General features: G+C 41.5%; 1 protein-coding gene across 1 annotated transcript; it reads left to right on the forward strand.

Annotated features, from left to right (window-relative positions):
• The first annotated feature begins 9,351 nt into the window (after positions 1-9,351).
• On the forward strand, positions 9,352-13,546 carry LOC147886902 (uncharacterized). Its single transcript, XM_087394374.1, has 2 exons — positions 9,352-12,259; positions 12,412-13,546. Exons 1-2 carry the CDS (start codon positions 9,427-9,429, stop codon positions 12,780-12,782), a joined length of 3,204 nt encoding a protein of 1,067 aa, XP_087250500.1. The 5' UTR covers positions 9,352-9,426; the 3' UTR covers positions 12,783-13,546.
• The last annotated feature ends 740 nt before the right edge of the window (positions 13,547-14,286 follow it).

Below are 14,286 nucleotides of genomic sequence, written 5' to 3' on the forward strand. Positions count from 1 at the left end.
GTTAAAGGTCACTGTGCCTTTACCTCGGTTATGTACAATACTCAAACACATATATAAATGAATGAAAAAGAAGATTAGGGTGGTTTTGCACCCACCAAAACTTGTGTAGCTCTCTGTCTCTCTCTCTCCCTCTTCCGTTTTTGCTTCCATTGAGAGCACTCTCATAGTGGAGATCATGAAGTTAACTAGTGCAGGTGTCATTATAGTAGTGATCAAGAGTATCATAGTGGCATGCTCACAGGTATTGAGGACATTATACTAACAGATGTTGATGTAGAAAAGGTTTCTTGTGTTGCAAGTGACTCAAATATACTCACTAGTATAGAAGACTTGTCTTGTGTTGCAAGTGACTCAAACAGGCTCATTAGTATAGAAGACTTGTCCTGTGTTGCAAGTGACTCGAACAGGCTCACTGGTATAGAAGACTTGTCCTATGTTGCAAGTGACTTGAACAGGCTCACTGGTATAGAAGACTTGTCTTATATTGCAAGTGACTCAAACATGCTTACTGATATAGAAGACTTGTCTTGTGTTGAGAATAATAAGATGGGGCCACAAAGAAAAATACACGCAAAGATCGATGGGATAAGTGATGCAATAATAGGAATTGCTGATATTAGTGACAATGATTATGATGTTACCACTCGAACGCAGGGCAAAAGGGGCAGAGAATTAGATTCAAGGGAAATGGATTCGAGTCTCATGGGCTTACAACTAGAAAATGCAAGACACTATTTACAAAAAGAAAGTATGTGAGTGTGAAGAGGCGAAGAATCATGGCATCAATTCCAGAATCAAAGAGACATGTAATGTTATCCGAGGAGAATATGGAAAGGATGCTTATGCGAGTTTGTTGCAAGAGATTTTACATTAGAAAAGTTGGGAAAGATGATTGTGCAGCCATACGCCTTGGTATTTAGAGTAAGACAGCACCTTATAGACATAACTATCTTCTTCAAGAGTTTTCTTTCTTCATCAAGGCACTAATCAAGATTTGAGCACAAGACACTGTAAACCTAGATTGAAAAATGGGAGACCCATTTGCAATCAAGGATATCAATGGTTAACTGGACTATCACATGGCACAAACTAGACCATCTGGGCAGAGGTGAAAGAAAAAGTGGTTCATACAATTCATGGAAATACCTACAAGCTTAAATGCCATGGAAGCACTATAAATGCAACCGCAACATTAAAACAAGTTCTCGAAGACCATGCATTACCACAGCCTCATCTTCAATAAACAATGCTAGATGGACGTGTCGAATGTCAACAACATCTTCCTTTGGGAATGACAAAGAAGGTCGTCCTAGAAATTGTCAATAAAACTTTACAAGAAAGAGACAAGAGCATGATTTCACAGTCAACCTTGTACAAAATTTGGCATAGAGATTTTTGCCATGTCAAGACACCATCAAAGCAAAGGATGTCAAAATGTAAGACATGTGATGAATTAAAAAATGCCATTGAACATAGTAAATGTGAGCAGCAGCGAGGAAGATATATTAAATGGCGATCAATCCATTTATGTCATGTGCAGGATGCTCGAAAGTTGTATGCTTCTTGGAGAGAGGAAACTATTTCACATGTCGATAAGTCCATGTGCATCACCATTGATGGCATGGACTAGAATACAACAACTTTGCCACAATATAGACGTATCCCACTGGCATTGGAGGGCAAACGTGGACTAAAAACACACTTGCGTGGAGTATTAGTACATGGATACCGAATCTTTTGTGATGTATGGATTGATAGTTTGCATGACCATGATAGTAACCAAGTTGTTACATCAATCATAAAGGTAATAAGAAAGGTTAGAGATGCTTGCATATGTTTACCTAACACATTGCGAATACAAGCTGATAATTGTTGGAGAGAGAACAAGAATAAATATATATTTGCTTTATGCGCTATGCTGGTTGGTTTGAAAATATTTGAAGAAGTGGAAGTTGGCTTTCTTCTTGTCAGCCATACACATGAAGATAGGTCAAATCTTCAATGTGATCTCTGGTGAGTTGAAGTCAATGGATGTTTTAACAATGGAGGATATGCTATTTCAAATTGGGGAAAAAATTGGAGGGTCTCACAAGGAAGAATTAGAAGTGGCTATCCTAGAGAGGATGGTAGATTGGAGAGCATTCATACAGCCACATCTACAAGCAGGAGATGATACCCTAATAGGACACACAAATCCACACTACTTTTGGTTTCACATGCATAACAATATTCTAGTGATGCAATGGAAGCACTACTCAGTAGATGGAGATCATTTATGGAGTGAGTCATATGCTTTATTACAACGAATAATTCCATTGGAGGAAACTAGATTTGTTCTTGCAAAAAACAAATCACTTTACATAGATGAAATAAAAGGCTTGAAAGCCTTCATTAAACATCTTCAAAGTATGATGCAGAAATAGCTAGAGCAATCAACTAAGAATTCGGAGACAATTAAAATCAACTAAAGCACTTATCCAATATTTAGAAAGACAAGAAAACTTAATGAGCATTGAATACTGTGAATCCTTTTGGCCGGAACAAGCTAGGTCACCAAGTTTTCCTTTGGATATAAATATGTTAGTAGATATGGAGGAAGGAGAGGAATGCATTTTACCTTGAAAATATTGTGGCAGGAAGGGAGACAAACCCTTACCAGAGTTTATACCATCTAATGAGATTGAAGAGGGTCTATTTATTACAGTTTGGGCATTTGATCCAAGTTCAGAGTTGGATGACCAAGGTGGCCCAATTTGGGTTGCAAAGGTTGCTAAGATAGAAAGGGATGACAAGGGAACTCCTATAACATTCACAGCTTTATGGTATGAACCAAAGCCATTGAAAAATCTCCCGAGAAGATATACAATAAAACAACTCTATGAGGGATGCTTGCAAAAGAAACGTGAATGGGTTCCAAATAATGAAGGATTAACAGAGGTGGAAGTCAGTAGCATTATTCATTGCTAGAAATCGAGGACACAAAGTTTTAAAAAGAAGCATGGATACAATGTTGAAAAATGTATCACAATCCCTGATCCAAGTCGTGTCCATATTAAACATCATTTGGCAAGACTTGACCCATCAAGCACAAATACATTACATGAATTTGATTGATGACTTTGAATGAGATTCAGATGCATAAGATAATGTTTTGTATGCTTTTTTCCATACAAATGGTGAATCTATACACCACCAATAAGATAATGTATTGTATGCTTTGTTTTCCAAAAAAAGGGTATATCTATACACCACTTATATATTGAATTCAACAAACTCTTTTTTTCAAAAAAATGGTGTATCTATACACCACTTATTTGTTGAATTCAACACTCTTTTCATATGGTGTCATATTTTCACTTTATCAGTATAGTGTTAAAATTGAAGTGGAGTTAGGAGACTACTATTATTATTATCATAGTTATTGGATGGGGGCACCATGCACAAGTTTGGGAATTATAGCTTCATTGAGCCATATTTTTTTTTATTAGAGGTCACCACTTGACTTTTTAGCTTAATAAGGCCATATTTGTATATAAGTGACCCATTTAGTGCTCTAAAATCCCCAATTTTCGAGCTCACTAAGTGAAGTTGAGTGGAGAGGATATGCTCCAAAAAAAAGTCCAAACCAGGAGAGAAAGTCCAAATTTTTTGAATAGTGTGTTCGTAGTGTTGTCTTTTTGCAAGTTGATGACATATTGAACAACCTTAAACCTCAGGCAATCTTTCGTATTACTTCGACCTCCATTAACCCATTTGACATATGTTCCTTTTATGTCAACATGATGCATCTTCTATGGTTGAATAACAAGGGCCTTAGTGACTTTCCTATCACTATATTATTTGGCCGTTAATATGTTTGCAATCATGTGGAGCCTCACTCTATTTATAGCTAACTTATAAGCACTTTACATTCCTTTGACATTCATCCATAGTCGCCACTAATATTGAATCCTTTGGAAATTTGAGGGAAATTTTGTCTCATTCGCAAGCCATTTCATGTCTGTATGTTGTATAATCCTAGCCAAAATGCTTTCCTTTGCACTCAAGTCAAGGTTCCTTGTCACATGTTTGAAATGTTACACAATTGTTAACATAAGTGTCACACAATTTGTCTCATTCTGTGGGGAAATGATCTGAGGTCAGAGGATCCTCCACATGGTAGTAAATTTTTTGACTTTAAAACAATTTTAGAAAGTCTCCAAGCCATAACTATTATACTATTTAATACTATATCTATGCTAATAAGTCCTTCGTTATTTGCCAAAAAGAGTACGTGGCTCTTTCTACATACACCCCACAAAACCCTTTATTCCAAACAAAAAGTAAGAGTAATGTTTTCAGTCTATATCATCACTTGCTTGATTAGACTCCCTACATTAAAGTTTAGACTTTGTCATGCTTTATATTTTTTGTTATGTGAGATATTATAATATAAGAAGTAATAAAATTTAGTTGTATCATAATAATGACCATTATTTTTAAGGCATTAAGGGTTTTTAAATTAACCATTCCATGAAGTCTACTTAAAATGACATTTGTATCCTTTGCTATGCTCTAGAGTGGAGTATCACAACATATCCAAGTCTATTTTTTTGAGTTATATTGTGACCTTTACTTTTGCTTGCTTTAAGTTACTTTATTGTAAAGATTATATGGTCCTATACTTTTTAAGCTTTGATAATGTGGTCATGAATGATTCTTAAAATTTTCCATCCTATATAAATGTAATTAAACTTCCTTGTAGTGACCTTTGCATTGTTTATTGTGATTTTCTAGAATGGAGAATTACAACATATCCATTTTTTTATTTTTGGCATGTCTTCCTTTACTTATGCTTTAGTAATTTTATAGACAGACTTAATCACACAACCCATGGTAAAACTCAATGTAATTTTTTGCATTATGGTGGTTTATTGTTTTTGTTATTAGACTTTATAATGATATCTATGGAGATATCACATCATAAGGAGCGATAAAATGTATCTAGGTCCTAGTGATAATCATTATTTTTTATACATTTATGGTTTTAAAGTGATAACTCAAAGAAAGCCTCCTTAAACTCCCTTATGGTGATCTTTTCACACTTTATTATGTTCTAGCATATGGGATCATGACATATCCACGTATAGAATTTTTATATGTTGGCATTTGGTTTATATAAATTAAATTTAACACAATGGTATTGCAAATAACCATCTATTTCTTTTTCTGGGAGAGATTTAACTCATTACTTTATACTTGTACTTAGACTTGGAGCTATATCAACTCGATCTATACTTGTACTTAGATCTATATCTATATTTACATTTGTATAAGAGATGATGTTTATGGTGGAGGCTTAGTCAAGCCATGATGTAAAGCCAAGGGCAAAGAAGAGACTCTACACAATGATTATGATGGAGCATGGATCTATGATAGGTTTCCACGTACATTGAAGAATAATTCTTAATTTAATACAAATATTAAACAATAAGCTTTCTAAATGTCATAATGAAATCGGTATTGAGCACAAAAGTGAAATTTTTCCTTTGGTGAGACCTATGAGACATTGAGTTGTTACTAAGATCAATTTTAATCACTTTTACCATCTCTCTCTTTGCAAGACATGTGGCATACTTTTGACTAATTATAAGTAAAAAGAGCATGTCTCCTTATATTCCCTCTTTGAGGTATAAAACCAAATCTCGATGGATGTGTACCCCACAAGGGTGGTTGTCTAGGAGGGGCAAATAGGATCTAGTGTAGTGGGGGACAAAAAGAGTTAGCATTATAGAACAAGACTATTCAACTTGGAGAACATAACAATGAGTGGGATGGCAAATCTCTTTCACACCCAATGCCTTACATGATACCAAAAAGCGTTAGTAAGTAATCAAATATGTTACTCATGTAAACAAAGCAGAGACAGAATGAGGCAAATTCTTAATGCTCAACTTATTAACAAAAGGAAAAGTAAACGATGATGCATAATTCAAGTAAACTACTAGAATGGCACGTAATGAGTATAATGGCATAATCAAGAAGATTAAATACAAACAACTGCATGCAGAGCATTGATGCTTCTTCATCCAATTCATAGGCATCATGTGATATCCAGAGAATGTAACGTCTCAAAGTGAAAGAATGATAAAAGATCAATTAGATTGGTGTTAAGAATGGGGTCTTGTTATTGGAGGAAGTGCTTTTGTCCAAGAGTATAGTGGTAGGTGTGTGTGGACGTCCTGCCATGGAAAAGCTAAGAGAAGTCTCGTTACCTCCCGTATCTTTTGTATGAGAGTTGTTTTCTAGGTGGTCCAGAGTGGATATTACGTTGGACCCATTGGAGATATGTAGGTTTGACCTCATGGGGCACCTCGTATAAAGATGGAATTGATCTTTTGAAGTTGGCGTGTTTAGTTTTGAAAGAACAAAAATGATTTTATAAACACAAGGGAAGTTGCTGGCAGTGGGAGCAAGGAGGAAGCTGATGGAAGATTAGTTGATACGAGAAGTTGAATGGAAGGACGGTAACATTGTACCTCGGCACGCGGATACACAAACAACAAGACAAGTAGATCCTGAAGCCCGATTCCTCTAAACGTGAGTCTTTCAGCAGAATTTTGCGGCAGCAGTGAAAGATGGAAATTGGAACTGAAAACGAGTTGCAACTTGGGTCTGAAAAGAGATGTCCGGACTCGGTGGTGTGTGCTGTTGGTTTGAGGCTTGAGAGCTGGAAAACATGGCAGAAAGTTGATGTGATAGAAAGGCGGGTAGCTACTAGCGACGAGAGTTGTGAGTGACCCAGCCGGCGTTGTCAGAGGATACATTAAGTCGAGCTGCTGCAAGGCGCAGAAGGGAAGAGAATCGTGAAAGGGACAAAAGCAGGAACTAGTAGTGGGGGGTGCGAGGGTCGTGATGGATGCGTGGTGCTTTACAGACAGGAGAATGGAGAGAGGGCGAGAGAGAGAGAGATAGTGGATGGGTTGGCAAAAGGCTTGATTGAAGGAGGCTGATTCGCTGAGGAGGGCAGGGGTGAACGAAAGCAAAAGGGGTTGGGTTATTGTTGGAGAGTCACCATCGCCTTCTTGGGGGTGGAGGGCTTCTCTGTGCCAAAGAATCTCCCCTTTTGTAAAGTTTGTGCTATCTCATTTGAGATCATCTTCCACGAAAGAACCAGGTTTGGGCCACCTTGAAGAACACTTCCCTTACCCTCGCTTCTCTTGAAATGTAAATTATCATCCTAGCCTTTACATGAGAGTTTGGCCCTCATTTTTACTCATTTTTCATAACAACTCCTTGCGTTGAGGTAACACTAATATCATCTATGCTTATGTCAGATTTGTAGTATGTAGGGGTTGTAGGTCATTTTTACTCAAATTTGATACTAACTCATTGGAGTGAGGTAACAATCTCCAATCCTTGCTTAGGTCAGGTTTGAAGCATGTTGGGGTTGATGTGTATCATTGACCAAAACATTGGTTTCATGCACCCATCGCATATGCATTACCTCTGTAATCTTTCCATGAGACTACTTGAGTATGAGGATAATAGTTCCAATTTAGTTTAATTATAGACAGTCGGCAAGCTTTCCAAAAAGCTTCACCACCCTAATTGCTTTCTTAAAGAGACACTAGTAGTGTCACTAAGGCTAACAGAATCAACCTTTGGAAAAGAAAAAGGTTAGGGCACCACCCTAATTGCTTTCTTAAAGAGGCACTAGTAGAGCTTAAGTTGTGTCATTGAGGCTAACATAATCAACCTTTGGAAAAGAAAAAGGTTAGGTTGCTAAGGTTATGGCATGATGGAAATGAAGATGGATCATTAACTATAATTATGGATACCTTGAATATTTTCATCCATATAGAGAGTAAAGAGCATATTTGCACATTTTCATAAGCGTTCACTTGATGAAGAGCAAAATAAAAACCATGAATGTTAGGGAGAGAGCTTAACCTAATCATCAAAATTGAGAAAAATGTAGGAATACTATTAGAATAGAGTAGGGCCATTCATAGTCTCCAAAGGATTTTGCTTATTTAAGCCTATTACATACTAATAATTTGTTATTATGGGATCTCTCTCTCCTTACTAAACGTAGTATGCATTGTGTGCTTAATGTGGTACTTACAAAGGATTTTTGTGAAATCTTAGAACCCAAGCGCATGAATTACTTGATATGTGGTTATGGCTTGATGTTGATTGTACAAGGGAATTGTATTGGAGGCAATTTTCGGGTTGAAATTGTTGATTGTCCATAAATTGGTAGCCATTTTCTTGCCTATAAAGTATCTACACTTGTCCAATTTTTGGATGTGAAGATTTGTTGGGAGGGGATGAAGTAATGCTCCGCATTATGTAAACCAAACGTGTTGATTGTCTGAAAGTGACTAGAGAGTCATCATTCCAAGTTGTTGATTGCATTCATATCTATGGTATTGATTGGATTGGCATCTATGATGGAGATTGGGATAACTCATAAATCTTGAAATGTTGTCTAAGGTGGTGTAGATCTTCAACATAGGCAAGGTGATGTAGATCTTCAAGGCAAGGTGAAGTAGATCTTTAGCATGGGCAAAGCCTTGAGTTTCCCACTAAAATTGTACTCCATAATATTGCTCAAGGCATGGAGCAAATTTTCTTTTAAAAAGCCACAAGAGGGCAGGAAATTTTTCCATTCCTTGATCCATAATGAAGCTGTTGGGAAATTTGTCCTTGTGAATAAATTTGGACGAAAAGTTGCTTTAATGAGATGCCTCTAAAATAATTGTTCATCAAACACATTTTAATTAACAAATACAAGCTAAAAATCGTAATGAGTTTTAACTAAAACTTTGCAGGTTGTAAGAAAAAATAAAACCAAAATGCCTTGAAATTCGAAGGTGTTAAAAACCCTGGATTTTTAAATTTAAAGGATAAGTTCAAAAATTGGGGAGGTGTTAAGGAAAAGCCATAACTAAAATGCGCTCAAATATAAATGTGCAGGTTCTAAAACCATCTATGTTCAAGGGCGTTCGAATTTGCCATAAACTAAGTTTCTAGTGAGCTGGAGCAAGAGAGGCGAAAGTGGCGGCTGGGAGGGATGAAAAAGGGGGGGGGGGGGGTGCGCTTTTGAACGTGTACAGAAGGGAAGGCGGGGTCCAGCACGTGGAGGGGGAAAAAAATTAAGACCGCGAAGGGATGGCATGTGGGCAAAAAGGAACAGTGGCGGGCTGACGGAAGCGAGCCGCAGGCCAATATTATTGGCAGTACGTGCCATGCAGACATAGATCAAAAAAACCCTAATTGCAATTCACCAACGACGAGTTTCATGCATTACGTCCATCATCTTCTTCTTCAGCTTCTTCTTCATCTCCGCGATGGAGGACTGAAGAAGAAGACTCTGCTGCTTCATATTGCAGCTCCTTCTTCTTCTTCTTCTTCTTCTTCGTCTTCCTCGTCTTCTCTCCAATGACTCGCAGTCGACCTCCAGCTCGCTGCTTCCATCTCTGCTCCCTCCCATGGCTTCTGCTCCTCCTCCTCCTCCCCCCCTCCTCCCATGGCCTCTCTTCCGATGGCCTCTCCCTCCTCGCCTTCCTCTCCTCCATGCATAACCCCGACCCTTCCCTCTCCTCCTCCTGGAACCCCTCCGACCCCTCCCCTTGCTCCTGGCTCGGCGTCTCCTGCTCCCCTTCCTCCTCCCGTGTCGTCTCCCTCTCCCTCCCCTCCCTCTTCCTCCACGCCTCCCTCCCCCCCCAGCTTGGCTCCCTCTCCCAACTCAGAACTCTCAACCTCTCCTTCACTAACATCTCCGGCTTCATCCCCCCCGACCTCGCCAATGCCTCCCTCCTCGAGGTCCTCGACTTGAGCTCCAACTCCCTCCAGGGCCCCATCCCCCCCCAGCTCTCCTCCCTCGCCCACTTGCAGCAGCTCGTCCTCTACTCCAATGGCCTCTCCGGGAGCATCCCCTCCAGTCTTGGCAGCTGCTCCAATCTTCGTGTGCTTTGGCTTCATGACAATAACCTCACGGGCAGCATCCCGTACCAGCTCGGATCCCTCGCCAGCTTGGAGTCCTTGCGCTTGGGTGGCAACGCCGGCCTCTCCGGGGACTTGCCGGCTCAGCTCGCCAACTGCAGGAACCTCACATTCTTCGGAGCTGCAGCTACAAGCATCTCCGGCAGCATCCCTCGTTCGTTCGGAGCCCTTGTCAATCTGCAAGTGCTGTCTCTCTACTCTACGAAGCTTTCCGGTGCTATCCCCCCCGAACTCGGCAACTGTACTAGTCTCCAGTCCCTTTTCCTGCACATGAATGAGCTCACGGGAAGAATTCCTCCTCAGATTGGCAAACTACAGCAGCTCACTGAGCTTTTGCTCTGGGGTAATGCATTGGAGGGACAGATCCCGCCCGAGATAGGTGGCTGCTCGTCCCTGCAGACCCTAGATCTCTCCACTAATCAACTCTATGGCCCCATTCCCAGAGAGCTGGGAGCCCTCAAGTCTTTGCAGCAGCTTCTTTTTAGCGTGAACCAGCTGAATGACAGCATTCCGACAGAGCTAGCGAGCTGCAGGAGCCTCACCAATCTACAGCTCGACAACAACGTTCTTTCGGGCTGGATTCCTCCCGCATTCGGAAGCCTCACGTCCCTCCAAACCCTCTTCTTGTGGAGAAACAGCCTCACTGGACCCATTCCAGCCAGTCTGAGCAATTGCTCGCAACTTCAGGCCATAGATTTCTCGTACAATGGGCTGACCGGGAGCATTCCGAACGGGATCTTTGGGCTCCAGAACCTCGGAAAGTTGATGTTGCTCTCGAATAATCTTTCCGGAGGGCTGCCTCCCGAAGTGGGCAATTGTAGATCACTGACTCGTCTTCGTCTCCGAAGCAATGCGCTCAGCGGTACTCTTCCCAGTGAACTTGGTCAGCTTCAAGGCCTGGTGTTTCTAGATCTCTACGACAATCGTTTCGAAGGACCGCTTCCTGTGGAGATGAGCAACCTCACTTCTCTGCAACTCCTCGACATTCATGCCAATCAACTGAACGGCAGTATACCTTCTGAGTTCGGATCTTTGAACAACCTCCAGCAGCTCAACCTTGCCTCGAATCAGCTTAGCGGTCTCATTCCACCCGACATTGGGAGACTCAGGATTCTAAGTCAGCTCGTTCTCAGAGGGAACGGGTTTTTTGGCAGCATACCCAGTGAAATCCAGTTTTGTGAGAAACTAACGCTTCTGGATTTGAGCCACAATCAACTCAGCGGATTGATTCCTCCCGAACTTGGGGAAATTACGAGTCTTGAAATCGCTCTTGACCTGAGTTGGAATAATTTGTCAGGAAACATTCCAGACCAGTTTGGAGGGCTCACACAATTGCAGTCGCTCGATCTTTCTCACAATTGTCTCTCGGGTAGCCTTCAAGTGCTTGGCTTAATGGAAAGCCTCACGTCTCTCAACATCTCGTTTAACGCCTTCACAGGATTCCTTCCCAGTACACCCCTCTTCAGAACGCTTCCCGCCAGTGCTGTTGCAGGTAATCCAGGCCTTTGCGACTCAAATTCTTGTCCTAATCTGCAGCATCAAACCAGGCCCACCGCGACCACTGCTCTCATAGTATGTCTTCTCACTTCCGCATCAGCTGCTGTTTTCTTTCTCATCGCCCTGCTGTTGGTCTACAAGATGCGGAAGGCATCTCAAGAGCTCGAACTGGAAGAGGTGGACAGCCCATGGCCATGGAGTGTAACGTATTTCTGTAAGCTCAACCTTGCAGCTGATGATGTACTAGACGGGCTTGTAGACCATAATATCATTGGCAGAGGATGTTCGGGGCTGGTGTACAAAGTTGAGATACCTGGTGGTAACCTCATTGCTGTGAAGAAGCTTTGGGCATGTAAGAAGGACGATCTGCAGCAGCACGACTCCTTCGCCTCAGAGATTGAGACTTTGGGCCACATCCGTCATCGGAATATCGTGAGGCTACTGGGCTACTGTACAAACCGCACGGAGAGGCTTCTACTCTACGATTACATGCCGAACGGGAGTCTAGCGGAACTGTTGTTCGAGAAGAGGGGTACGGTGGATTGGGATATGAGGTACAAGATCGTGCTAGGGGCCGCGCATGGGCTGGCTTACTTGCATCATGATTGCGTTCCCGCTATCTTACATCGAGATGTCAAGTCCAACAACATTCTCTTGGATTCGAGATTCCAGCCGTATCTAGCAGACTTTGGACTTGCAAAGCTCGTTGAAGCCTCGGAACGCAAGGATAATATGTCGAAGGTTGCGGGATCCTACGGCTATATCGCCCCTGGTAAGATCCTTTCCAACTTCTAATCCAAACAGCCCGGGGCGGCAGCATAAACTTTCCAAAAATCCGCGTTAATTTCTTATGGTTCCAGCTTCGCTTACTCACCAACGTTGCATTTTGCTCTGTCTGTTTTGCTTTTCGTCTCGCTCCATCAGAATACGGCTACACCTTGAAGATAACAGAGAAGAGTGATGTATATAGCTACGGCATCGTGCTCCTCGAAGTTATTACAGGGAGAATGGCCGTGGAACCCAATACCAGCGATGGGTTGCATATTGTAGAGTGGGTAAGAATGATGAAGAGGACCTTTCGACCCACATTGGAGATTCTTGATCCTCGATTGAGAGGTATGCCTGATCCATTCATCCAAGAGATGGAGCAAGCTTTGGGAGTGGCTTTGCTTTGTGTCAATCGGAATCCACCTGACAGACCAACCATGAAAGATGTGGTGGCTCTACTTCTCGAGGTCAAGCATCCATTGGAAGAGTACACAAAGATCTCCCAACCTCTGATGAAAGCGTCCTGAATCCATCAGACAGCAACGCCGCATCGTTTTGTGCCTAATCGCTTTCGCCAGGTATATCCGGGGGAGACTTTCCGAACCCTGGATATGCTTCTTCCCAAGCCGGTGGCATGGATCAATAGCTCGTCACTACCCTGTAGATTTTTGTAATTTCTCCGCCTCATGCTTCTATATGGCACCGTCCCTTTGGACGTCGAATCTCATCTACCCCACTGGACCCGCTCTGATGTGTTTATCACAGCTCCTCAGTGGATACGACGGGGTGCGGACACTTCTTCATTCAAGATAAATGCAATCTGCCTAACCACTGGTCTTCGTCGCTCCTCTCTTGATCGTCGTCTTGCTATGATGGTTCTTTCTGCAAAGCAGCTCGAAGGAAGAAGGAGCTACCATCAAGCAGGATGTTGCTGGCAGTAACAAGAGTGACCAAGAAGAGCAAGTCATCTGCAGTGACTCCCCTCGGGCAAGATTCTTTCGGGTTCTGTTGTAATAACTCCAAAAAAGTGTGCTTGTTGAGATGGCATGGGCCTGTCCATAGTTCACTTTTGCTTGACAACGCACAAGCTGGGGCCTCACCGCTCGGATGTTCATATTGCGCCTGAATTTGTCAGCCAAGTCAGGAATCAGGATAAGCGAGCGGGATCATGTGTTGCACGTCATATTTTGGAATGTTTCTTTCTCAAATTATTTGGGACTACCTAATAAGATGATGAAACGCTTTCGTTTTCTTCCTCAAGCACATGGTTGCCTCCCAACAAAGTGGCTTGTATGAGTACTCTTCTTACTTTGGTACGATTCTACATCTGTAGATTCTTCTGTATGTGAGAACGAAAAGAGTACTTTGCAAGGAGAATCAGCTTCTTTAAACTTGAAATGCAGTCCGTGAGGAAAGAACTACAAAGAAACGTGAATGCAGGCCACGAGAAAAGAGAGAGCATGATCATGATGATGACGATTTTGAAAATATGTGTATCTAGAACAATGCAGCCTTAGATCGCCTAGCATGTCTATCAACGATGGGTGAGTGAAAACATCTTTTTATGAGAATAATTCCGAGTGAATGCTATAACGAAGTAGGTTGATGAAGCATGTGCATGTAAAGTGAACCTTCCAAGTAGGTTGATGAAAAGAACAACAGAACAGTACTTCCCTAGTTCACTTTACATGCACATGTTTGGTGAAATAAAAGAAGCCTTGTAAAGCCTTATAAGTGTGCCCAAGATTTTAAATAACGAAGTTTATGTTATTTGCTAACCCTTACATGTCCTTGTTCATCACCCGTTACAAAGATCCAAGATTTTTCTCATATTTATCGCTCAAGCTAAAGACAATATTTTGTGCTTACATCCCTTGATTCAAAAGTAGCTACTCCCAAAGCTATAATAATTACCCATGGCTTTCTTGTCCAAACACTACAAATTCAACTCGTACTTGAAAACATAAGAAGTCCTACAAGAACAACACATCCTATAAGGATGCACATAAATGCCTCACATTAGACAAGTAG

The sequence above is a fragment of the Dipteris shenzhenensis genome, chromosome 23 (assembly GCF_047967505.1).
Source record: "Dipteris shenzhenensis isolate YYH24624 ecotype China chromosome 23, Dip_SZ_1.0, whole genome shotgun sequence".
In the NCBI taxonomy this organism is placed as follows: Eukaryota; Viridiplantae; Streptophyta; class Polypodiopsida; order Gleicheniales; family Dipteridaceae; genus Dipteris; species Dipteris shenzhenensis.